We start from the raw sequence: 25,021 nt of genomic DNA, 5'->3' as shown, positions 1-25,021 counted from the left end.
TGATCTACGGTCACCCGGTGCGGAGGGGAGCGGGCAGGTTGGAGGACCTCCTTGTAGGCCTGCTCCTGGGCCTGGCTAAAAGAGCCATCAATTGGTCCAGGCAGCGGGCGGTCAAGGGGGTCGTCCGGCCGGATTGCCTGCCTCTCTTCCGCGGCCATGTTCGCGCCCGGGTGGCCCTGGAGATGGAGCACGCGGTGTCCGCCGGCACGCTTGAGTATTTCCGCGACCGGTGGGCACCGCGGGGACTGGAGTGCATCATCAACCCGGAAAACCAAATTTTAATTTGATTTGTTAAGTTTTAGTTGAACTTTTGTTAATTTACAGTCCAATTTGTTTTGGGTTTTTTTTGGGTCCAAACAAAAGAGTACCCCCCACCACCGTCGCTCACCCGAAATGTTAGTTGGATAATTCATGATAAATTCCTGGACCATATTTTAAATAGCTATTTATATTGGGCAATGACTGCTGCTTGTTATTAAAATGATGCAAAATAAAAGTTCAGGATTAAATGCAGAAGAGTTCCATATTCTTTATCCAGTAAATTCTCAGTTTCAATCCTGAGAAACCACTTGCACGCTATCATTTACACCGAGCGTACAGCACAGAAACAGGCCATTCGGCCCAACTGGTCCGTGCCGGTGTTTATGCTCCACACCAGCCTCCTCCCACCCCTCTTCATCTCACCCCATCAGCATATCCTTCTATTCCTTTCTCCCTCATGTGTTTATCCAGCTTCTCCTTAAATGCCTCTATACTATTCGCTTCAACCACTCCCTGTGGTAGCAAGTTCCACATTCTCACCACTCTCTGGGTAAAGAAGTTTCTCCTGAATTCCCTATTTGATTTATTAGTGACCATCTTATATTAATGGCCTCTAGTTCTGGTCTCCCCCACAAGTGGAAACATCTTCTCTACGTCTACCCGATCGAACTCTTTCATAATCTTAAAGACCTCTATCAGGTCACCCCTCAGCCTTCTCTTCTCCAGAGAATGAGTCTCTAGCCTGTTTAGTCTTTCCTGATAGTTATAACCTCTCAGTTCTGGTATCATTTTTTTTGACCCCTTCTCCAGTGCCTCTGTATCCTTTTTATGTAATACGTAGACCAGAGCTGTGCACAGAACTCTTAAGGTTATTTGAGGCAAGCATTTAGAAATAATTCCGAGGTCGATTTTGCCCCCCGGGTTACCTGGGGCGGGGGTAGAGGAGCAGCCTCGAGGGACGTTGTCAGAGGTCTGTTCCGGGGAGGGGCGGGGGGGGGTGGGGGTGTTATCTGTGCGGTTCGGACGAATCATTTCCGTGCAAGAAGGTGTTTAATGGGCTTTAGAAACTAACACACGCAAAAAAAAAAGAACTAGCCATTGTGATTCAGCTGGTAATTGAAGGGATTCCTGGTGGGACTAAGTGGTGACAGACTTGTCAGGGACGCATTACCCTGAATGATAATAACGTGCTTTTTTTCCTCTCTCTCTCTGTTGTCCCTCCACTAGAGGAAGGCCTCAACCACGAATGCAAGCTTTGTAATCAGACATTTGATTCGCCGGCCAAGCTGCAGTGTCACCTGATTGAGCACAGTTTCGAAGGCATGGGAGGCACCTTCAAGTGTCCGGTTTGCTTCACAGGTATGGTCCGGACCACTGGGGGGTGGGGGTACCGTCTACTTCGGTGCAATTTTATCATTCTGTAATTTTTTGCAAAGCTATTTTGCTGCATGTCTAAAAACTTGCATTAAATCTGCCCTCATAAATTTTCCAATAAGAAAGAAAGAAAGCCTTGAATTTATTTGCGCCTTTCACTGCCTCAGGAAGTCCCCAAGAGCTTTCATAGGATATTAGAATAGAATCATTCGGACCCTCGAGCCCGTGTCGACTCTCAGCTAGTCCCACTCCCCCAGCCTTTCCCCGTAGCCCTGCAAATTATTTTCCTTCAGATACTTATCCAATTCTCTTTTGAAAGCCGTGATTGAATCTGCCTCCACCACCCTTTCAGGCAGTGCATTCCAGATCCTAACCACTCGCTGAGTAAAAAAGTTTTTCCTCATGTCGCCTCTGGTTCTTCTGCCAATCACCTTAAATCTGTGTCCTCTGGTTCTCGACCCTTCCGCCAATGGGAACAGTTTCTCTCTATCTACTCTGTCCAGATCCCTCATGATTTTGAACACCTCCATCAAATCTCCTCTCGACCTTCTCTGCTCCAAGGAGAACAACCCCAGCTTCTCCAGTCTATCCACGTAACTGAAGTCCCTCATCCCTGGAATCATTCTCGTAAATCTGTTCTGCACCCTCTCTAAGGCCTTCACATCCTTCCTAAAGTGCGGTGCCCTTGTCATTCGTAATTAACGGATGCTTAATACATAGTCTCAGTAGGAGAGCGAGAAAGAAAGACTTGCATTTCTACAGCGCCTTTCACGACCACCGGACGTCCCGAAGCGCTTCACAGCCAATGAAGTACTTCTTGAAGTGTAGTCACTGTTGTAATGTAGGAAACACGGCAGCCAATAGGCGCACAGCAAGCTCCCACAAACAGCAACGTGATAATGACCAGATAATCTGTTTTCTTGAACTCCTGATCTAGTAGGCCGACACTCAAATCTCAGCCCAAACCAACTTTTAGACTCAGTAACTTCCGCTGGCTTGTGTTTTGACAATTTTCCTCATCTCCCCCTCTGGTTTTTTGCAAATTACCTTAAATCTGTGTCCTCTGGTTACCGACCCTCCTGCCACTGGAAATACTTTCTCCTTATTTACTCTACCAAAACCCCTTCATGATTTTGAACACCTCTATTAAATCTCCCCTTAACCTTCTCTGCTCTAAGGAGAACAATCCAAGCTTCTCCAGTCTCTCCACCTTTTTTTTCCAACAGTCTGCACAGAGTAGTAGGGTAAATGATGGGAGTGCCATACATAAGAACATAAGAATTAGGAGCAGGAGTTGGCCATATGGCCCCTCGAGCCTGCTCCGCCATTCAATAAGATCATGGCTGATCTTCGACCTCAACTCCATTTTCCCGCCTGATCCCCCTATCCCTTGATTCCCCTAGAGTCCAAAAATCTATCGATCTCAGCCTTGAATATACTCAAAGACTCAGCATCCACAGCCCTCTGGGGCAGAGAATTCCAAAGATTCACAACCCTCTGAGTGAAGAAATTCCTCCTCATCTCAGTCTTAAATGGCCTACCCCTTATCCTGAGACTGTGCCCCCTAGTTCTCGACACTCCAGCCAGGGGGAAACAACCTCTCAGCATCTACCCTGTCAATCCCCCTCAGAATCTTGTATGTTTCAATGAGATCACCTCTCATTCTTCTAAACTCCAGAGAGTATCGGCCCATTCTACACAATCTCTCATCATAGGACAACCCTCTCATCCCAGGAATCAATCTAGTGAACCTTCGTTGCACCGCCTCCAAGGCAAGTATATCCTTCCTTAGATAAGGAGACCAAAACTGTGCACAGTACTCCAGGTGTGGTCTCACCAAGGCCCTGTACAATTGCAGCAAGACTTCCTTACTCTTATACTCCAACCCCCTTGCAATAAAGGCCAACATGCCATTTGCCTTCCTTATTGCTTGCTGTACCTGCACGCTAACTTTTTGTGTTTCATGCACGAGGACACCCAAATCTCTCTGAACACCAACATTTGAAAGTTTCTCACCATTTAAAAAATATTCTGTTTTTCTATTCTTCCTACCAAAATGAATAACCTCACATTTCCCTACATTATATTCCATCTGCCACCTTCCTGCCCACTCACTTAGTCTATCTGTATCCCTTTGCAGACTCTCTCTCTCTGTTCTCCTCACAGTTTCCTGTCCCACCTAGCTTTGTATCGTCAGCAAACTTGGATACATTACACTCGGTCCCTTCATCTAGGTCATTAATATAGATTGTGAATAGCTGATGCCCCAACACTGATCCTTGCGGCACCCCACTAGTTACAGCCTGCCAACCTGAAAAAGATCCGTTTATCCCCACGCTCTGTTTTCTGTCTGTTAACCCCCAACCCCATGAGCCCTAATCTTGTGTAATAATCTTTTATGTGGCACCTTATCGAATGCCTTTTGGAAATCCAAATATATTGCATCCACTGGTTCCCCTTTATCTACCCTGCTAGTTACATCCTCAAAAAACTCGAATAAATTTGTCAAACACGATTTCCCTTTCATAAAACCATGTTGATTCTGCCTAATCATGTTATGATTTTCTAAGTGCCCTGATACCACTTCCTTAACAATGGATTCCAGCATTTTCCCAATGACTGATGTCAGGCTAGCTGGCCTGTAGTTCCCTGTTTTTTCTCTCCCTCCTTTCTTGAATAGCGATGTTACATTTGCGATCTTCCAATCTGCTGGGACCATTCTAGAATCTAGGAAATTTTGGAAGATCACAACCAATGCATCCACTATCTCTTCAGCCACCTCTTTTAGAACCCTAGGATGTAGGCCGTCAGGTCCAGGGGATTTGTCGGCTTTTAGTCCCATTAGTTTCTCGAGTACTTTTTCTCTACTTATATTAATTACGTTAAGTTCCTCACCCTCATTAGACCCTTGGGTCCCCACTATTTTTGGTATGCTTTTTGTGTCTTCTACTGTGAAGACAGATATAGAATATTTGTTTAACATTTCTGCCATTTCCTTATTCCCCATAATAATTTCTCCTGTCTCAGCCTCTAAGGGACCAATGTTTACTTTTGCTAATCTCTTCTTAAGAACATAAGAAATAGGAGCAGGAGTCGGCCAATCGGCCCCTCGAGCCTGCTCCGCCATTTAATAAGATCATGGCTGATCTGATCCTAACCTCAAATCTACTATCACTCTACATCCCACCCGAACCCATGTGATCTCCTGGGAGAGGTGAAAAACCAGATAAAAACCCAATGGCCAATTTGGGAGAAAAAATCTGGGAAATTTTTACATACTTGTAGAAGCTCTTACAATCTGCTTTTATATTTCCTGCTAGTTTTCTCTCATATTCTGTTTTTTCCCTTTTTATCAATTTTTGGTCAACCTTTGCTGGTTTCTGAAACTCTCCCAATCCTCAGGCTTACTATTATTCTTTGTAACATTATAAGCTTCTTCTTTCAATCTAATGCTATCCTTAACTTCTTTAGTTAGCCACGGTTGGATCACTTTTCCTGTGGAGTTTTTGTTTCTCAATGGAATGTATTTTTGTTGCAAATTATGAAATATTTCTTTAAATGTTAGCCGCTGCTTATCTACCGCTACACCTTTTAATCTATTTTTCCAATCTACCTTAGCCAACTCGCCCCTCATACCTATGTAATTGGCTTTATTTAAGCTTAAGGGGAAGAATTATCGCCTCCGACTACAAACTTGGCCTCTATCATCACTGGAGGTGATTGGAGTGCTAAATCAGGCGCTACACACCTTCTCTTAAGGCGCTAACGCTGAGGAGTGAGGCCCTACCTCACAGCGCTGGCGAAGCTCATGTGATGTCAGTCAGCAAGGGAACACAGACACACTGGCGCCGGCCAGTTCTTAAAGGGGAGGGTCGATCTTGCTCTCCATCCACACCCTGCTCATTGCAGCCTTGAATCTCGGCCTGGAGAGACCTGTACATCAAATCTGCTGGAAAGAACAATGGAGAGGTCCAGGGAAAGTGCTCAGAGTGCAGCCCCCATAGTCTCTTCTAAATCGATGCAAGGAAGGGCAAATCAAAATAAACCTGCAAAGTGCTGCTCAGTACCCAAAACTCCTTCACACAGCGTTGAATCTCTCCAGAAGTCTCTCTCTCTCTCTCAGAATGCGTGGTGCAAAAATGTCGCCGACAAAGAAAGGCAGGAAGCGGCCGCCTTTAAATAGCACTCCCCCAGTCTCTTTCTGACAGCATAACGCTCCCCTCAACCTGTCGTGGCTAGCGGCAGGCGGAAAGGCAGGGGGCGCCACTCAATATCCGGTTCGCGGCGCTACCGGGGCGTTGCGCACTTGACTGACGTCATGATCTGCCGGCGCAGGAGATCGTAGCGGTAGTGTTTAGCGCCGCCGCAAAATGTCTGGTCAATTTCGCAAGCGGCGCAAACATAGTCGTGCCCGGGCGCTAGTCGCTTTGCGCCCCATTAATGCCCTCTTAGGGTGCTAACGGGAGGCGCTAATCAACCAAATTTTCCCCCTAAGACTCTAGTTTCTGACTTAGGCAAGTCACTCTCAAAACTAATGTAAAATTCTATCATATTATGATCACTCTGCCCCAGAGGATCCTTTACTATGAGATTGCTAATTAACCCCGTCTTATTACACAATACAAGATCTAAAATAGCCTGTTCCCTGGTTGGTTCCCTTGCATATTGTTCGCGGAAACTGTCCCGAATGTACGGAAGATCCTTCTCACAAAAACAGGATTAGGAAAAGTGCCTCAAGAAGATAGCTTGCCTTTGTGTGATGTGACAAAAAGGTGTAAAAATTGCCACAGGGTAGAGTTGATTTGAATGAAATCCCTATCTCTGTAACCTCCTCCAGCCCGACAACCCTCTCGAGATCTCTGCGGCCCTCCAATTCTGACCCCTTGAGCATTCCCCGATTTTCATTGCTCCACCATTGGTGGCCGTGCCTTCAGCTTCCGAGGCCCTAAGCTCTGGAATTCCCTCCCTAAACCTCTCCGCCTCTCTGCCTCGCTTTCCTCCTTTAAGACGCTCCTTAAAACCGACCTCTTTGACTGAACTTTTGGTCATGTGCCTTAATATCTCCTTATGTGGCTCAGTGTCAAATTTTATTTGATATTCGCTCCTCTGAAGTGTCTTGGGACATTTTACTGCATTAAAGCTGCTAAGTGTTGGCTGTGGCACTGTTGGTAGCACCCTCGCCTCTGAGTCAAGAAAGTTGTGGGTTCAAGTCCCACTCAGAAATCTAGGCTAATACTCTAGTGCAGTGTTGAGGGAGCGCTGCACTGTCGGAGGTGCTGTCTTTCGGATGAGACATTAAACCAAGACCCCGTCTGCCCTCACAGGTGGACATAAACAATCTCATGGCACTATTTCGAAGAAGAGCAGGGGAATTTTCCCTGGTGCCCTGGGGTCAATATTTATCCCTCAATCAACACCGCGAAAAACAGACTATCTGGTCATTATTACATTGCTGTTTGTGGGTTGCCGTGTTTCCTACATAACATAAAGAAATAGGAGCAGGAGTGGGCCATTCGGCCCCTCCAACCTGATCTTCTACCTCATCTCCACTTTCCTGCACTATCCCCATATCCCTTGATTCCCTTAATATCCAAAAATCTATCGATCTCTGTCTTGAATATACTCAATGACTGAGCCTCCACAGCCCTCTGGGGTAGAGAATTCCAAAGATTCACCACCTGAGTGAAGAAATATCTCAGTCCGAAATGGCCGACCCCTTATTCTGAGACTGTGACCCCTGGTTCTAGACTCCTCAGCCAGGGGAAACATCCTCCCTGTCAAGCCCTGTAAGAATTTTGTATGTTTCAATGAGAGTTTTAATTACGACAGTGACTACACCTCAAAAAGTACTTCATTGGCTGTAAAGCGCTTTGGGACGTCCGGTGGTCATGGAAGGCGCTATAGAAATGCAAGTCTTTCTTTGATATAAATGCAAGTTGCAGGAACCACGTATGAGGAGAGATTGGGTCGATTGGGCTTATATTTGCTGGAGTTTAGAAGAATGAGAGGGGATCTCATTGAAACTTATAAAATTCTAACAGGACTAGACAGACTAGATGCAGGAAGGCTGTTCCTGATGGTCGGAGAGTCCAGAACCAGGGGTCACAGTCTAAAGATAAGGGGTAAGCCATTTAGGACAGAGATGAGGAGGAATTTCTTCACCCAGAGAGTGGTGAACCTGTGGAATTCTCTACCACAGAAGGCAGTAGAGGCCAATTCATTAAATATATTCAAGAAAGAGTTAGATATATTTCTTAAGGCTAAAGGGATCAAGGGATATGGGGAGAAAGCAGGGACAGGGTACTGAATTTGGATGATCAGCCATGATCTCATTGAATGGCGGAGCAGGCTCGAGGGGCTGAATGGCCTACTCCTGCTCCTATCTTCTATGTTTCTATGTTGTTGTTGAAAGGTGCACCTACCACAGAATTAAAGACAAGTAATGAGGCCCATCATTATTAGAAGATGAAAAATCTTGCGACGATTTGCTTACGAACTCGACTGGTGTTCTCCCCTCGTTAGCGCTGCCATTTGTTCATCTCCCTCACTAGTGTGCTTCTCTTGAGAGCAGCTTGAGAAGTTAGCAAGGTTCCCTTTACAGATGTTGCGCACACAGATTTAAAAAGTGCCAAAGGAATTATCTTTGGTTGAGATATCGCCGATGGCAACAGCGGGTTCTGGCAGCGGAAGCCGGGGGAATGTGAGGTGTGGCGATACTCCGAAGTTGGGAAAAGTTCGAGACTTTGATGCCAAAACAAAAATCTGGAAGGGGAATTAATGAGCCTCACAACCTTTGCACCTGCTAGCCTTCTCTCTTGTAGGTCCAGCAGGCTGTTGCCGTACATACTATGGGTTAAAGCTGACTCGAATGCTTTCCTCAAGTCGCTGCGGTTTAATTGTTACCTGTGAGGACAGATTGGAGAGGCTGGGGTTGTTTTCTTTGGAACAGAGGAGACTGAGGGGAGATTTAATTGAGGTGTATAAAATTATGAGGGGCCTAGATAGTGTGGACAGGAAGAACCTATTTCCCTTAGCAGAGAGGTCAATAACCAGGGGGCAGAGATTTAAAGTAATTGGTGGAAGGATTAGAGGGGAGTTGAGGAGAACTTTCTTCACCCAGAGGGTGGTGGGGGTCTGGAACTCACTGCCTGAAAGGGTGGGAGAGGCAGAAACCCTCATCACATTTAAAAAGTACTTGGATAGACTAGATGCAGGAAGGATGTTCCCGATGGTCGGGGAGTCCAGAACCAGGGGTCACAGTCTAAGGATAAGGGGTAAGCCATTTAGGACAGAAATGAGGAGGAATTTCTTCACCCAGAGAGTGGTGAACCTGTGGAATTCTCTACCACAGAAGGCAGTTGAGGCCAATTCATTAAATATATTCAAGAAGGAGTTAGATATATTTCTTAAGGCTAAAGGGATCAAGGGATATGGGGAGAAGGCAGGGACCGGGTACTGAGTTTGGATGATCAGACATGATCTCATTGAATGGCGGAGCAGGCTCGAGGGGCCGAATGGCCGACTCCTGCTCCTATCTTCTCTGTTTCTATGTTTCTATGTCTATATGCACTTGAAGTGCCGTAACCTACAGGGCTACGGACCAAGAGCTGGAAAGTGGGATTGAGCTGGAGAGCTGTTTTTCAGCCGGCACAAACACGATGGGCCGAATGGCCTCCTACTGTGCCCTAAATTTCTATGATTCTGTGACTTGTTAAGCACAGTTGGGAATTTCCCAGCCCCGACTCCCCTCGCAGCTTTATCGGTGACTGCACTACACCGCGTGCTCACTCTCGCCCGTCTCTCCCCGAGTTAGCCCGACTCTGCTGGAGAAGAGCTGCAATTTAGCCTCTCCTGCCCCACGGCTCAGGAGAGGAGAATAAACACCCGGGTTTCATTCTATTGATCATTGTCCATTCACTACTTCACAGAATCACACAGCACAGGAGGAGGCCATTCGGCCCACCGTGCCTGTGCCGGCTCTTTGAAAGAGCTCTCCACATAGTCCCACTCCCCTCCCTCCACCCCACTTTCCCCACAGCCTCGCAAATTTATTCCTGTTTCCAGTATTTATCCAATTCCCTTTTGAAAGTTACTGTTAAATCTGCTTCCACCGCCCTTTCAGGCAGCGCATTCCAGATCATAACAACTCGCTGTGTGAAAAAAAATTCTCCTCATCTGCCCTCTGGTTCTTTTGCCAAATACCTTAAATCTGTGCCCTCTGGTTACCGACCCTCCTGCCACTGGAAACAGTTTCTCCCTCTCTACTCTATCAAAACCCTTCATGATTATGAACAACTCAATTAAATCTCCCCTTAACCTTCTCTGCTCTAAGGTAAAGAATCCCAGCTTCTCCAGTCTCTCCACATAACTGAAGTCCCTCATCCCTGGAACCATTCTAGTAAATCTCCTCTGCACCCTCTCCAAGGCCTTGACATCCTTCCTAAAGTGCGGTGCCCAGAATTGCACACAATACTCCAGCTGGGGCCTAACCAGAGATTTGCAAAGGTTAAGCATAACTTCCTTCCTATGCCTCTATTTATAAAGCCATGGGGTGAAGATAGGATTGGGCTCTTGGCTGCGAGGCCCTCTGCAATCGAACAGCCCACACCCCATACATCCACGCGTGAAAAATAGGCACCCGGGTGAGACTCCGCATGGCTTCCTGAGCCTGTGGAACTCACACCAGCAATCAGAGGGCGCGAGAAAAGCGCAGGAAACTTGGGGCAAAAAATTTGGCAAGATAAAGAAATGTCTACATATTGTGCACTATGGGTGTCCTTGTACACCAGTCACTGAAAGCAAACATGCAGGTGCAGCAAGCAGTTAGGAAGGCAAATGGTATGTTGGCCTTCATTGCAAGAGGATTTGAGTACAGGAGCAAGGATGTCTTACTACAGTTATACAGGGCCTTGGTGAGACCACACCTGGGGTACTGTGTGCAGTTTTGGTCTCCTTACCTAAGAAAGGATATACTTGCCATAGAGGGAGTGCAGCGAAGGTTCACCAGACTGATTCCTGGGATGGCAGGACTGTCTTATGAGGAGAGATTGGGTCGACCAGGCCTGTATTCACTAGAGTTTAGAAGAATGAGAGGGGATCTCATTGAAATGTATAGAATTCTGACAGGGCTAGACAGACTGGATGCAGGGAGGATGTGCCCCCTGTCTGGGGGGGTCGAGAACGAGGAGGTCACAGTCTCAGGATACGGAGTAGGACATTTAGGACTGAGATGAGGAGAAATTTCTTCACTCAGAGGGTGGTGAACCTGTGAAATTCACTACCACAGAAGGCTGTGGAGGCCAAGTCACTGAATATATTTAAGAAGGAGATAGATAGATTTCTAGACACAAAAGGCATCAAGGGGTATGGGGAGAGAGTGAGAATATGGTATTGAGATAAAGGATCAGCCATGATCATATTGAATGGCGGAGCAGGCTCGAAGGGCCGAATGGCCAAATCCTGCTCCTATTTTTCTATGTTTCTATTACAATATTATAAAGGACATAGATGCACTGGAGAACATACAAATAGGATTTACAAGGATGATACCTATTAGGAAGGACTGCACAGGCGGGGGCTCTTTTCTCTAGAAAAGAAAAGAGAAGGAGGCCTGATCGAGGTCTTTAAAATTAGAAGGGGTTTGATCGGGTAGACGTAGAGAGGATGTTTCCGCTTGTGGGGGAGACCAGAACTAGGGGCCATAAATATAAGATAGTCACTAATAAATCCAATAGGGAATTCAGGAGAAACTTCTTTCCCCAGAGAGTGGTGAGAATGTGGAACTCGCTACCACAGGGAGTGGTTGAGGCGAATAGTATCGACGCATTTAAGGGGAAGCTGGATAAACATGAGGGAGAAAGGAATAGAAGGATATGCTGAGAGGGTGAGATGAAGAGGGGTGGGAGGAGGCTGGTGTGGGGAATAAACACCGGCGCGGAGCAGTTGGGCCGAATGGCCTGTTCCTGCACTGCACGCTCGGTGTAACTCGAAGGAATGCTGAATTTTCTGCAGCAGCGCAGGAAGCTCCAGACAGAAAAACGCATCATAAATCCGGCGAGCAGGTTGAATGTGTTCACACTGACGGGCGATCGCCAGGAGTTCTAACATTCCGGTGCAAAATGACCGCCGCCACTCGCGCCCGTGGCGATGGACCTTTTTTTTACTCGTCAAAGAGCGAGTCGCCGGCTCCGGTTAGACATGTTCCTGGAGGTGCCGTCACATGACCTCTGACCCCCCCCCCCCCCCCCCACCCACACACATGCACACACTCCCGCCATTGGCCGCCCAACACGTCCATCGGCGTGGCGCCCCTCCTTCCCGCGGCCAATCGGAAAGCAAACAGACCCTCCATTACCCGATCGGACGATTCTTCACTCTCAGTCAAGCGGCCTTTCTTTTTACCCATTTCCAATATTTTTATTAAGTAATAAACGGAAGTGTTCGAAGAAAATGTAGAAAACGCACCTTTTTAAAAAATTTCCCCCGACGGTTTCTCTCCCGGGTTTTTTGCCGGCGGCCGTGTCCTGGAGATTAGTCTTCAATTCCCGGAGACTCCAGGGCAATGCTGGAGAGTTGGAAACCCTAACTTGCCATCATCAGTGAAATACCTTCCACCTCTTCTAATAAAAACAGAAAATGCTGGAAACACTCAGCCGGTCAGGCAGCATCTGTGGAGAGAGAAACAGAGTTAACATTTCAGATCGACGGCAGGAATGACGTATGAGGAGAGATTGGGTCGATTGGGCTTATACTCGCTGGAGTTTAGAAGAATGAGAGGGGATCTCATTGAAACTTATAAAATTCTAACAGGACTGGACAGACTAGATGCAGGAAGGATGTTCCCGATGGTCGGGGAGTCCAGAACCAGGCGTCGCAGTCTAAGGATAAGGGGTAAGCCATTTAGGACTGAGATGAGGAGGAATTTCTTCACCCAGAGAGTGGTGAACCTGTGGAATTCTCTACCACAGAAGGCAGTTGAGGCCAATTCATTAAATATATTTAAGAAGGAGTTAGATATATTTCTTAAGGCTAAAGGGATCAAGGGATATGGGGAGAAGGCAGGGACCGGGTACTGAATTTGGATGGTCAGCCATGATCTCATTGAATGGCGGAGCAGGCTCGAGGGGCCGAATGGCCTACTCCTGCTCCTATCTTCTATGTTTCTATGTTTCTATGTCAGAACCTTTTCTTTATATTGATGGCCCCTAGTTTTGGTCTCGCTCACAAGTGGAAACATCTTCTCTGTGTCCACCCTGCCGAACCGCTTCATAATTTCAACGCACTCTATCAGGTCACCCCTCAGTCTTCTCTTTTCTAGAGAAAAGAGCCCCAAAGCCTGTTCAGTCCCTCCTGATAGTTATAACCTCTCAGTCCTGGTATCGTCCTTAGAAATCTTATTTTACACTTTCTCCAGTGCCTCGTCCGAACTGGAAAAAGTTGGAGAGGTAACAGGTTTTTAAGCAAGTGCGGGGGCAGGGAAAGGGGGGAGGGGAGGAAAGAACGGAAGGGAAGGTCTGTGATAGGGTGGAAGGTGGGAGAGATTAAATGACACAAGGGATGATGGAGCGAGGCGAGAGGAGAGGGTCATGGGACAAGTAAAGAAACAAAGGATGGTTCTAGAGGAGGCGTCAATGGGAATAGCAGAATCATCAACGGCTGCCATGTGGAAAACTAGGGGCCGAGGTTATGATTTGAAATTGTTGAACTCGCTGTTGAGTCCAGAAGGCTGTAAAGTGCCTGATCGAACGATGAGGTGCTGTTCCTCGAGCTTACGTCGAGCCTCCATCTCTTTGCTGGCGGCAGATTAATATTTATGAGATGTTTATGGGTTTTCAAAGACTCCTACAATTTCAATTTGCTGCAGTGGCTGACAGGAGGCTGGGTTTTTAATTAATGACGTTTATTTTTTGCTGTTCGGCACACGCTCTTCCATCATGCCTCGTCCGTCTACCCGTAATGATATTGTGTATACAAACTTTCTAGGTCACAGTGCATCAGACATCCTTCAGAAAATCTCTTTTCCCAACCCAAACAGTGCCTGTGGCGGAGACCATTTAATTATTAATGGTGTGTCTCTCTGGTAAACTTCCCTTCGGTTTTTTCAGGCCGTGTTTGTATTCATTAAAATTGAAAGCATTACTATTGTGGCTGCTCTAGAATTCGCTGTCAGAGGTGGAGGAGACAGGCTGGACCAAAGGTCTTCCTCAGGTCTCCTGCCTCGGGCCTGTTTCCTGCCTCTCTGAACTCCCGCCCTCGGCCCACAGACGCTCCTCGATCACCTCCGCTGTCCGCCTCATTACGGTCACCCGCAGCCACCTCAATTAGCAGACTGAAGCCGGGATGGAGTCCTGCCCCCGCTATGCCACCGGCTGTAGCCACCGCCTGATGAGCAGCGAAGATTCCAGCTAAGAACTCCCTGGGCCAGGCTGGGTTCACATCAGTTAAAAGTTGGAGTCTGAGGTAGATAACCCCAGAGTGGGGAGCAGTGGCTGCTACATTTCTGCTGCACTGACAAGGCTTTAGATCAGAATAAATAAGGAGAAACTGTTTCCACTGACAGGAGGGTCGGTAACCAGAGGACACAGATTGAAGTATAATTGGCAAAAGAACCAGAGGGGGAGATGAGGAGAAATGTCTTTACGCGGCGAGTTGTTGTGATCTGGAATGCGCTGCCTGAAAGGGCGGTGGAAGCAGATTCAATAGTGACTTTCAAAAGGGGAATTGGATAAATACTTGAAATGGAATCATTTGCAGGACTGTGGGGAAAGAGCAGGGGGAGTGGGACTAACTCTTTCAAAGAGCCGGCACAGGCACGGTGGGCCGAATGGCCTCCCTCAGTGCTTTGAGGTTCTATAGAGTGTAGCCCTGACAACAGTTAATAACTGGTAAACAGGTGAAGCGTCAACGATCAGCAGTAACTCAAAAGACTGGAGCAGGATCAACAAACAATCGATAGACCAGAGCAATATTGCAAGCTGCAAAGAAGCAGATGAAAAATTGACTTGCATTTCTATAGCGCCTTTCACAACCTCAGGACGTCCCAAAGCACTTTACAGCCAATGAAGTACTTTTTGAGGTGTAGTCACTGTTGTAATGTTGGAAACGCGGCAGCAATTTGCGCACAGCAAGCTCCCACAAACAGCAATGTGATAATGACCAGATAATCTGTTTTTAGTGATGTTGGTTGAGGGATAAACATTGGCCCCAGGACACCGGGGAGAACTCCCCTGGTCTTCGAAATAGTGCCATGGGATCTTTTATGTCCACCTGAGAGAGCAGACGGGGTCTCGGTTTAACGGCGCATCTAAAAGACGGCCCCTCCGACAGTGCGGCGCTCCCTCAGTACTGCCCCTCCGACAGTGCAGCGCTCCCTCAGTACGGCCCCTCCGACAGTGCGGCGCTCCCTCAGTACTGCCCCTCCGACAGTGCGGCGCTCCCTCAGTACTGCCCCTCCGACAGTGCAGCGCTCCCTCAGTACGGCCCCTCCGACAGTGCGGCGCTCCCTCAGTACTGCCCCTCCGACAGTGCGGCGCTCCCTCAGTACTGCCCCTCCGACAGTGCGGCGCTCCCTCAGTACTGCCCCTCCGACAGTGCGGCGCTCCCTCAGTACTGTCTCTCTGACAGTGCGGCGCTCCCTCAGTACGGCCCCTCCGACAGTGCGGCGCTCCCTCAGTACTGTCCCTCTGACAATGCGGCGCTCCCTCAGTACTGTCTCTCTGACAGTGCGGCGCTCCCTCAGTACGGCCCCTCCGACAGTGCGGCGCTCCCTCAGTACTGTCCCTCTGACAATGCGGCGCTCCCTCAGTACTGTCCCTCTGACAATGCGGCGCTCCCTCAGTACTGTCTCTCCGACAGTGCGGCGCTCCCTCAGTACTGCCCCTTCGACAGTGCAGCGCTCCCTCAGTACTGCCCCTCCGACAGTGCAGCACGCCCGCAGTTCTGCAGTGGGAGTGTCAGCCTGGATTTTTGTGCTCAAATCCCTAGAATGGGACTTGAACCCACAACCTCCTGACTCGGAGGCAAGGGTGCTGCCGACTGAGCCATGGCGGACACTGCTGAAATGATTGACAAAGTAGCTGGATAGCGTGCCAGAAGTGGAAAACAAATGGAGTGTCTGGAAATGTTAGAAAGAAAAGAAAAGCGGAAAATTGGTTAAAGAAAAAAAGACGAAAGGACGAGTCAAAAATAATTGAACGGCTTCACGGACCAGTTGTGCCGAATGGCCTGTTATAACCGTGCTGTCAATTCTATGTAACTTCACACTGTTCAATACAGAAGAGTGTGTGGATGTGAGTGTGTGAGTGTGTGGATGTGAGTGTGTGTGTGTGAGTGTGTGGATGTGAGTGTGTGTGGGTGTGTGTGTGAGTGTGTGTATGTGTGTGTGGGTGTGAGTGTCTGTGAGTGTGTGTGTGAGTGTGTGGATGTGAGTGTGTGTGTATGTGTGTGTGAGTGTGTGGGTGTGAGTGTCTGTGAGTGTGTGTGTGAGTGTGTGGATGTGAGTGTGTGTGTATGTGTGTGTGGGTGTGAGTGTGTGTATGTGTGTGTGAGTGTGTGGATGTGAGTGTGTGTGGGTGTGTGAGTGTGTGTATGTGTGTGTGAGTGTGTGGGTGTGTGTGTGTGTGTGTGTCTGTGTGTGTGTCTGAGTGTGTGTGAGTGTGTGGGTGTGTGTGTGTGTGAGTGTGGGTGTGAGTGTGTGTGTGTGAGTGTGTGTGTGTGTGTGTGTGTGAGTGTGTGTGTGTGAGTGTGTGGGTGTGAGTGTGTGGGTGTGTGTGTCTGTGTGTGTGTCGGCGTGTGTGTGAGTGTGTGGGTGTGTGTGTGAGTGTGTGGGTGTGTGTGTGAGTGTGGGTGTGTGAGTGTGTGTGTGTGTGGGTGTGTGTGTGTGTGTGTCTGTGTGTGTCTGAGTGTGTGGGTGTGTGTGTGGGTGTGTGTGTGAGTGTTTGTGTGTGTGTGTGTCTGTGTGTGAGTGTGTGGGTGTGTGTGTGGGTGTGTGTGTGAGTGTGTGTGTGGGTGTGTGTGAGTGTGTGTGTGTGTGTGAGTGTGGGTGTGAGTGTGTGTGTGAGTGTGTGTGTGAGTGTGTGTGTGTGTCAGTGTGTGTGTGTGTGTGTGTCTGTGTGTGGGTGTGTGTGTGTGTGTGAGTGTGTGTGTGTGTGTGAGTGTCTGTGTGTGCATAGGTTGTAGTTTAGAACTGGACACTCATCCTATCTTCTGGAACAGGCCATTAACCATTTTGCCTTTCTTACTTTTCCAGTGTTTGTCCAAGCAAACAAGTTGCAGCAACACATTTTTTCCGCCCATGGGCAGGAGGACAAGATCTACGACTGCTCACAGTGCCCACAGAAGTTTTTCTTCCAAACAGAATTGCAGGTACACAAGAATAATTGTGGCTCCGTGCTCCTTTTATAAGCCTCTTCGATGAAACGCGTGCGTGTTATTTACGACTCCTCCCGAATCCATAAACCATCCTTTTTTGAAAAGACGCTCCATAGTGTCGACTTTATTCAGGACATCAGAGAGGCATAGACTGATCGTCGGAATGGGAGGAGCCCATTCCGCCATCCAATGAGATCATGGCTGATCTGTATCCCAACACCATCCACTCGCCTTGGCTCCATATCCCTTAATACCCTTGAGTTGGAAAAATCTATCGATCTCAGATTTATAATTATTCATTGAGCCCCAGCACCGACTGCTCTTTGTGGGAGAGGGTCCCACACTTCGACCACCCTTTGTGTGAAGAAATGAGCCGTGGAGGCGGGATTGGAGGCGTGTGGGGGGTAAAAATCCCAAAATCGGGGGTCCTGACCCCATCCCGCCCCCAACCCGCCTCCATGCCAGTTTCAAAGGAGGCGGGTACCCGACCCGCACTGGGACCCGCCTCCCTGAGGCGGGAAGGGGATTAGTGCCAATTAACTGCCTGTTAACAGGTAGATAACAGGCAGTTTTTAGCCTAATCCCTATTTTCATTGGTGAAGTGTGAGATTCCCGAAGCGCCAAACCACGCCAAGTTAGCGAGGCGGGCCGTCGGGCTGAAGGGCTTGGAGGGGTCGAGATGTCCGGTGTTCAGGTGAGTGATGGGTGCATGAGTGCAGAGGTAAGTGTGTTTAAAGTGTTTAAAGAAGTTTACTTACCTTTACAGCCTTCCTTCCTTCAGGTCTCGGGAGTCCCTCATCTCACCGGCACAGAAAGCAGAATGGCCACGATCTGCCAAAAATTGCAGCATTCAGCTTTCTGTTCCGGGGAGATCTCTAAATCATCCTGAGAGGAAGGAATTAACTTGGAGTACAGATTGTCAGTGTTTGACAGCTTCAAACAGCTGTCAAACGCTGATATTTCATCTGTCAAAAGGTCTTGACAGATGAAATGTCAATCTGTGATGTCACCTGTTGCCGGGTGGCCCTTAATTGGCCTGCTGACCCCGCTGGGCGGGCTCAACAAGGTCAATCAAGTCAAAATCGCGTGGGTTGGCTACAACTCAATGGAGGCGGGACTACAACCCCGAAAGTTGTAGTCCTGCCTCCTACCCGCCTCCTCAATGAAAATCCAGCCCTATAGAGTCATAGAGTGATACAGCACAGAAAGAGGCCCTTCGGCCCATCGTGTCCACGCCGGCCATCAAGCCTTGCCTATTCTAATCCCATTTTCCAGCACTTGGTCCGTAGCCTTGTACGCTATGGCGTTTCAAGTGCTCATCTAAATGCTTCTTGAATGTTGTGAGGGTTCCTGCCTCTACCACCCATCAATTCCCTTCAAAGTGCTAAAAACCTCAATCGAATCACCCCTTAACCTTCTATATTCCCGGGAATACACGCCTAACCGTGGATGAGTTAGAGACACAAACTTACTGAACCTGGAGTCTCAAATTCAATGCTATTTATCCACATAAAACTCAAACCAATAATTCAAGCTATCCCTACTCATTGCTTTCTGTAATTCTTCTCTTGACTATTCTTTTTTTTTTATTCATTGATGGGATGTGGGCGTCGTTGGCTAGGCCTGCATTTAGTGCCCATCCCTAATTGCCCTTGAGAAGATGGTGGTGAGCCGCCTTCTTGAACCGCTGCAGTCCATATGGTGTAGGTACACCCACAATGCTGTTAGGGAGGGAGTTCCAGGATTTTGGCCCAGCGACAGTGAAGGAACGGCGATACAGGTCCAAGTCAGGATGGTGTGTGGCTTGGAGGGGAACTTGTAGGCGGTGATGTTCCCATGCGTCTGCTGCCCTTGTCCTTCTAAGTGGTAGAGGTCGCGGGTTTGGAAGGTGCTGTTGAAGGAGCTTTGGCGAGTTGCTGCAGTGCATCTTGTAGATGGTACACACTGCAGCCACAGTGCGCCGGTGGTGGAGGGAGTGAATGTTGAAGGTGGTGGATGGAGTGCCAATCAAGCGGGCTGCTTTATCCTGAATGGTGTCAAGCTTCTTGAGTGTTGTTGGAGCTGCACTCATCCAGGCAAGTGGAGAGTATTCCATCACACTCCTGACTTGTGCCTTGTAGATGGTGGAAAGGCTTTGGGGAGTCAGGAGGTGAGACACTCGCCGCAGAATTCCCAGCCTCTGGCCTGCTCTTGTAGCCACAGTATTTATATGGCTGGTCCAGTTCAGTTTCTGATCAATGGTAACCCCGAGGATGTTGATAGTGGGGGATTCAGCGATGGTAATGCCATTGAATGTCAAGGGGAGATGGTTGGAGTCTCGCTTGTTGGAGATGGTCATTGCCTGGCACTTGTGTGGTGCGAATGTTACTTGCCACTTGTCAGCCCAAGTCTGAATGTTGTCCAGGTCTTGCTGCATATGGACACGGACTGCGTCAGTATCTGACGAGTCTCGAATGGTGCTGAACAGTGTGCAATCATCGGTGAACATCCCCACTTCTGACCTTATGATGGAGGGAAGGTCATTGATGAAACAGCTGAAGATGGTTGGGCCTAGGACACTACCTTGAGGAACTCCTGCAGTGATGTCATGTGATTGAGATGAATGACCTCTAACAACCACAGCCAACTTCCTTTGTGCTAGGTATGATTCCAACCAATGGAGAGTTTTCCCCTTGATTCCCATTGACTTCAGTTTTGCTAGGGCTCCTTGATGCCACACTCGATCAAATGCTGCCCTGATGTCAAGGGCAGTCACTCTCACCTCACCTCTTGAGTTCAGCTCTTTTGTCCATGTTTGGACCAAGGCTGTAATGAGGTCAGGAGCTGAGTGGCCCTGGTGGAACCCAAACTGGGCGTCAGTTAGCAGGTTATTGCTGAGTAAGTGCCGCTTGATAGCACTGTCGACGACACCTTCCATCACTTTGCTGATGATTGAGAGTAGACTGATGGGACGGTAATTGGCCGGGTCGGATTTGTCCTGCTTTTTGTAGACAGGACATACTTGGGCAATTTTCCACATTGCCGGGTAGATGCCAGTGTTGTAGCTGTACTGGAACAGCTTGGCTAGGGGCGCAGCTAGTTCTGGAGCACAAGTCTTCAGTACTATTGTCGGAATGTTATCAGGGCCCATAGCCTTTGCAGTATCCAGTGTCTTCAGCCGTTTCTTGACATCACGTGGAGTGAATTGAATGGGCTGAAGACTGGCATCTGTGATGCTGGGGACCTCAAGAGGAGGCCGAGATGGATCATCCACTCGGCACTTCTGGCTGAAGATAGTTGCAAATGCTTCAGCCTTGTCTTTTGCACTCACGTGCTGGGCTCCACCATCATTGAGGATGGGGATATTTTTGGAGCCTCCACCTCCTGTTAACTGTTTAATTGTCCACCACCACTCACGACTGGATGTGGCCGGACTGCAGAGCTTTGATTTGATCCGATGGTTGTGAGATTGCTTAGCTCTGTCTATCGCATGTTGCTTCCGTTGTTTGGCATGCAAGTAGTCCTGTGTTGTATGGTATCCTTTACTATTTCCATTTCTGGTCAATGTCGCTCAATGACAGGTAGGTGAGATTGAAATGGGGAACAATCCTTGCCCATTGCCTCCACAGACCACGTGTGCTCTCTCCAACCCACTCTACCTGCTGTTCGAGATGAGTAGGCAGGACTGAGCCTCCTAGTAGTCGAAGTTCGGGGAAATATTTCCCGAGCCCTTGCCCACACTCCCAACAAAGCAAAACTCTGCAGCATCAATCCAACCTTGCATAGTCCTACAACCCTCCGAGATCTCGGCGCTCCTCTAATCCTGGCTTCTTGCACACCCCCCGATTTTCATCGCTCCACCATTGGCGGCCGTGCCTTCAGCTGCCTGGGCCCCCAAGCTCTAGAATTCCCTCCCTAAACCTCTCCGCCTCTCTCTCCTTAAAACCTACCTCTTTGACCAAGCTTTTGGTTAGCTGCTCTAATATCTCCTTATTGGCTCGGTGTCAGATTTATGTTTAATAATCGCTCCTGTGCAGCGCCTTGGGATGTTTCACTGCATTGAAGGCGCTGTATAAATGTTGCTGTTGTGACCAAACTATTAAATGTACTATTTTGAAGAAGAGCAGGGGAGTTCTCCCCCAGTGTCCTGGCCAATATCTATCCCTCAATCAACATCACGAAACAAAAAATAGATGATCTGGTCATTTATCTGATTGCTGTTGGTGGGACCTTGCTGTGCGCAAATTGGCTACCGTAATTCATACATGACAACAGTGACTACGCTTCAAAAAGTACTTCATTGGCTGTAAAGCGCTTTGGGACGTCCTGAGGTTGTGAAAGGCGCTATAGAAATGCAAGTCTCTCTTTTTCCTTTATCTATGTCTTTTGTCTGCAAATTCACTCACATCAACAACAACTTGCATTTATATAGCGCCTTTAACGTAGTAAAATGTCCCAGGGCGCTTCACAGGAGCGATTATGAGACAAAATTTGACACCGAGCCACATAAGGAGATATTAAGACCGGTGACCAAACGCTTGGTCAAAGAGGTGGGTTTTAAGGAGCGTCTTAAAGGAGGAGAGAGAGGGAGCGAGGCGGAGAGGTTTAGGGAGAGAATTCCAGAGCTCGGAGCCCAGGCAGCTGAAGGCACGGCCGCCAATGATGGAGCGATGGAAATCGGGGGATGCGCAAGAGGCCGGAAGTGGAGGAGGGCGGAGATCTCGGGTGGGGGTTGTAGGCAACGTTCCCCCCTGTCAGCTTCACTGCCTCCTGCCTTGCCCAATGTGTGGCCCGTTCGAAATGTTTGCGCGCACGCACGCGGTACCCACGGCGTGAAAGCCGGCGAGTGGCCTGCCCCGGGACGTGAGCAAGTGACTGCGCTGCCGCACAGGTTAGTGGGAGCATTGGTAGAGAGGGGGGCTGAGGCCGTGGAGGGATTTGAACACAGGGACGGGGATATTTGTAACGAACCTGCAGCAATGTGCGTTCGCTGCGGCCTTGTGCGGGGTTTTTTTTTGTGTCTGTGTACCCTAATCAATTCTGCAATTGTGTTTGAAAGATTAGGATTTAATGGAAGCAGAGCACTCTGTTGGAAGTTTATGTGTTGTCACTGTATGTAGCATTTTTCATATTGGAGGCGTGAGATGTGAGTGCTGGATAATTCATACCTTGAGAGCAACAAACCTGTGGAGAATGATATTTACAGTCCTTATAGACCAGTTGTCGAACAGAGACACAAGAAAAATCACATTAAAACACTTTACTTTAAACCAGAAATTCATTTACATTTCAGTGTCTAAAAATTATTAGAGAATGAATATCTTGCAAAGAGACAATTGCAGTCAACCAGGGGGGCATAGATTTAAATTAACTGGTAGAAGGATTAGAGGGGAGTTGAGGGGAACTTTTTTCGCCCTGGATCGGCTGGGGTTGTTTTCTTTGGAACAGAGGAGGCTGAGGGGAGACCGAATTGAGGTGTATAAAATTATGAGGGGCCTAGATAGAGTGGACAGGAAGGACCTATTTCCCTTAGCAGAGAGGTCAATAACCAGGGGGCATAGATTTAAAGTAATTGGTAGAAGGATTAGAGGGGATTTGAGGGGAAATTTCTTCACCCAGAGGGTGGTGGGGGGTCTGGAACTCACTGCCTGAAAGGGTGAGAGAGGCAGAAACCCTTATCGCATTTAAAACGTACTTGGATATGCACTTGAAGTGCCGTAACCTGCAGGGCTATGGACCAAGTGCTGAAAAGTGGGATTAGGCTGGAGAGATCTTTATCGGCCGGCATGGACACGATGGGCCGAATGGCTTCCTTCTGTGCCATAAACTTTTATGATTCTTAGAAATGCATTTGGAAAGAACTCCTTCATCCCCCACAGTATATCTAATTACATCAGGAGACAGCCTTTTTTTATAATGCTTAACCCTTTCTCCACAAATAGATTCACATGAAATTATGAAGTGCGATTGAAAGTAGCGTCAGCTGTGGCTCAGTGGGCAGCACTCTCACTTTTGAGTCAGAAGGTTGTAGGTTGAAGTCCCACTCCAGAGACTTGAGCACAAAAATCTAGGCTGACACTCCCAGTGCAGTGCTGCGGGAGTGCTGCACTGTCGGAGGTGCCGTCTTTTGGATGAGACGTCAAACCGAGGCCCCGTCTGCTCTCTCAGGTGGACGTAAAAGATCCTATGACACTATTTCGAAGAGCAGAGGAGTTCGCCCTGGTGTCCTGGCCAATATTTATCCCTCAACCAACATCACTAAAACAGATTATCTGGTCATTATCACATTGCTGTTTGTGGGCGCTTGCTGTGTGCAAATTGGCTGCCGTGTTTCCCACATTACAGGAAACTTTGTGATATCCGGCACCGACGGGACCGGCGTGTTGCCGATCTATCAAAACTGCCGGACATACAAAGTTAATGTTGAAGCATACGGAGATTTTCATCTCCGTATCTGACATCAAACACTGTTGCTTAGCAACAGCTTCTAAAGAGTCGGCTGCAGCTGCAAGCGTCTCTAGCTGAAGCTGTTGCTATAGCTACAGACCTTGCAGTGGCTGACTGGGGAAAAAAAAGAACGAGATCTAAAAAAACTTACAGAAAACGGCTCCTGATTTTTGCCGTTAGATCGAGTATTCCGGACATACAGCCTCCGGATAAACCAAAGTTTCCTGTACAACAGTGACTACACTTCAAGAGTACTTCATTGGCTGTAAAGCGTTTTGAGACATCCTGAGGTCGTGAGAGGCAAGTCTTTTAAAAATAAAGATTTGGAAGAAGACAAATCTGCCGTCCTGACCCGGTCTGGGCCTATATGTGACTCCAGACCCACAGCAATGTGGTTGACTCTTAACTGCCCTGTGAAATGGCGGCTCCCCACCACCTTCTCAAGGGGCAACTAGGGATGGGCAATAAATGCCGGCCTTGCCAGCGACACCCACATCCCGGGAGCGAATAAAAAAACATGTTGTTTTATGTCTGAGGCTTTGATGCAGGTGGAGATGGGTGGTGAGAGTGAGCGGGGGCGGGGTTTGGTGGGAGAGGGCAGTCAGAGTGGTTAGTTTGTGAGATTCAGGCCTTGTTGTGACTGAAGATTACTGCTCTGCTTGGAAAGGTCAATGGCGATCAAACTCTGGGTTTGGATTGTGTTGTCACCAATGTTGTCCGAAACTGGGCACAGTGGTGCTTTTGAGTGGAGAGATTTTAGAATCATAGAACGATACAGCGCAGGAGGAGGCCATTCGGCCCATCGTGCCTGTGCCGGCTCTTTGAAAGAGCGCTCCGATCAGTCACACTCCCCTCTGCTCTTTCCCCATTAGCCCTGCAAATTTTTCCTTTTCAAGTATTTATCCAATCCTCTTTTGAAAGTTACTATTGAATCTGCTTCCACCGCCCTTTCAGGCAGCGCGTTCCAGATCACAACAACTCGCTGTGTGAGAAAAATGTCCCCTCTGGTTCATGCGGTAAGAATGTGCGAATATTTGAAAGTATTAAAGAGAGAGGCCAGAACAGAAGGCAGCAATCCACCAGGCTCTTGATTACATTCGCTGTGCGCTTTAGGTATTCTTTGGCTAGCGTTCTAACTCAAGTGTCAGTGCCTGGCTCCAGCTCAGCCTCGAAGATTAAGAGCACTCCCCGATGTACCACTGACATTTGCATGCTCCACTTTCGCAAACCTCTCCTCGGAAAGCTGCTGACTCTACTGACGGAGCAGCCTGGCACCGTGGACACGCTCAAGATTATTCACAACCGCGTCCGAACTCCTCTCACGTGTGATTCTTCAACAACAACACCCTGCATTTAGACAGCGCCTCTAACATAGTAAAACGTCCCAAAGCGCTTCACAGGAGCGATTATCAGACAACATTTGACACCGAGCCCCGTAAGGAGATATTAGGGCAGGTGACCAAAAGCTTGGTCAAAGATGGAGGTTTTAAGGAGCGTCTTAAAGGAGGAGAGAGAGGCGGAGAGGTTTAGGGAGGGAATTCCAGAGCTTAGGGCCCAGGCAGCTGAAGGCACGGCCGCCAATGGTGGAGCG

General features: G+C 48.3%; 1 protein-coding gene across 5 annotated transcripts in view; it reads left to right on the top strand.

The window, feature by feature from the left end:
* LOC147114515 (zinc finger protein 521-like) overlaps window positions 1-25,021 on the top strand; it is a 740,808-nt gene that overhangs the window by 627,461 nt on the left and 88,326 nt on the right. For all 5 annotated transcript variants that reach the window (XM_085992240.1, XM_085992239.1, XM_085992237.1 and 2 more), the window contains 2 exons: window positions 1,489-1,620; window positions 16,883-16,998. In XM_085992240.1, coding sequence (XP_085848366.1) covers window positions 1,489-1,620; window positions 16,883-16,998 — 248 coding nt within the window. The remainder of the gene's footprint in view (window positions 1-1,488; window positions 1,621-16,882; window positions 16,999-25,021) is intronic.

The sequence above is a fragment of the Somniosus microcephalus genome, chromosome 7 (genome assembly GCF_052327205.1).
Source record: "Somniosus microcephalus isolate GS21.2 chromosome 7, FLI_Smic_1.0, whole genome shotgun sequence".
In the NCBI taxonomy this organism is placed as follows: Eukaryota; Metazoa; Chordata; class Chondrichthyes; order Squaliformes; family Somniosidae; genus Somniosus; species Somniosus microcephalus.
This window is presented reverse-complemented; position numbering and strand designations above follow the sequence as displayed.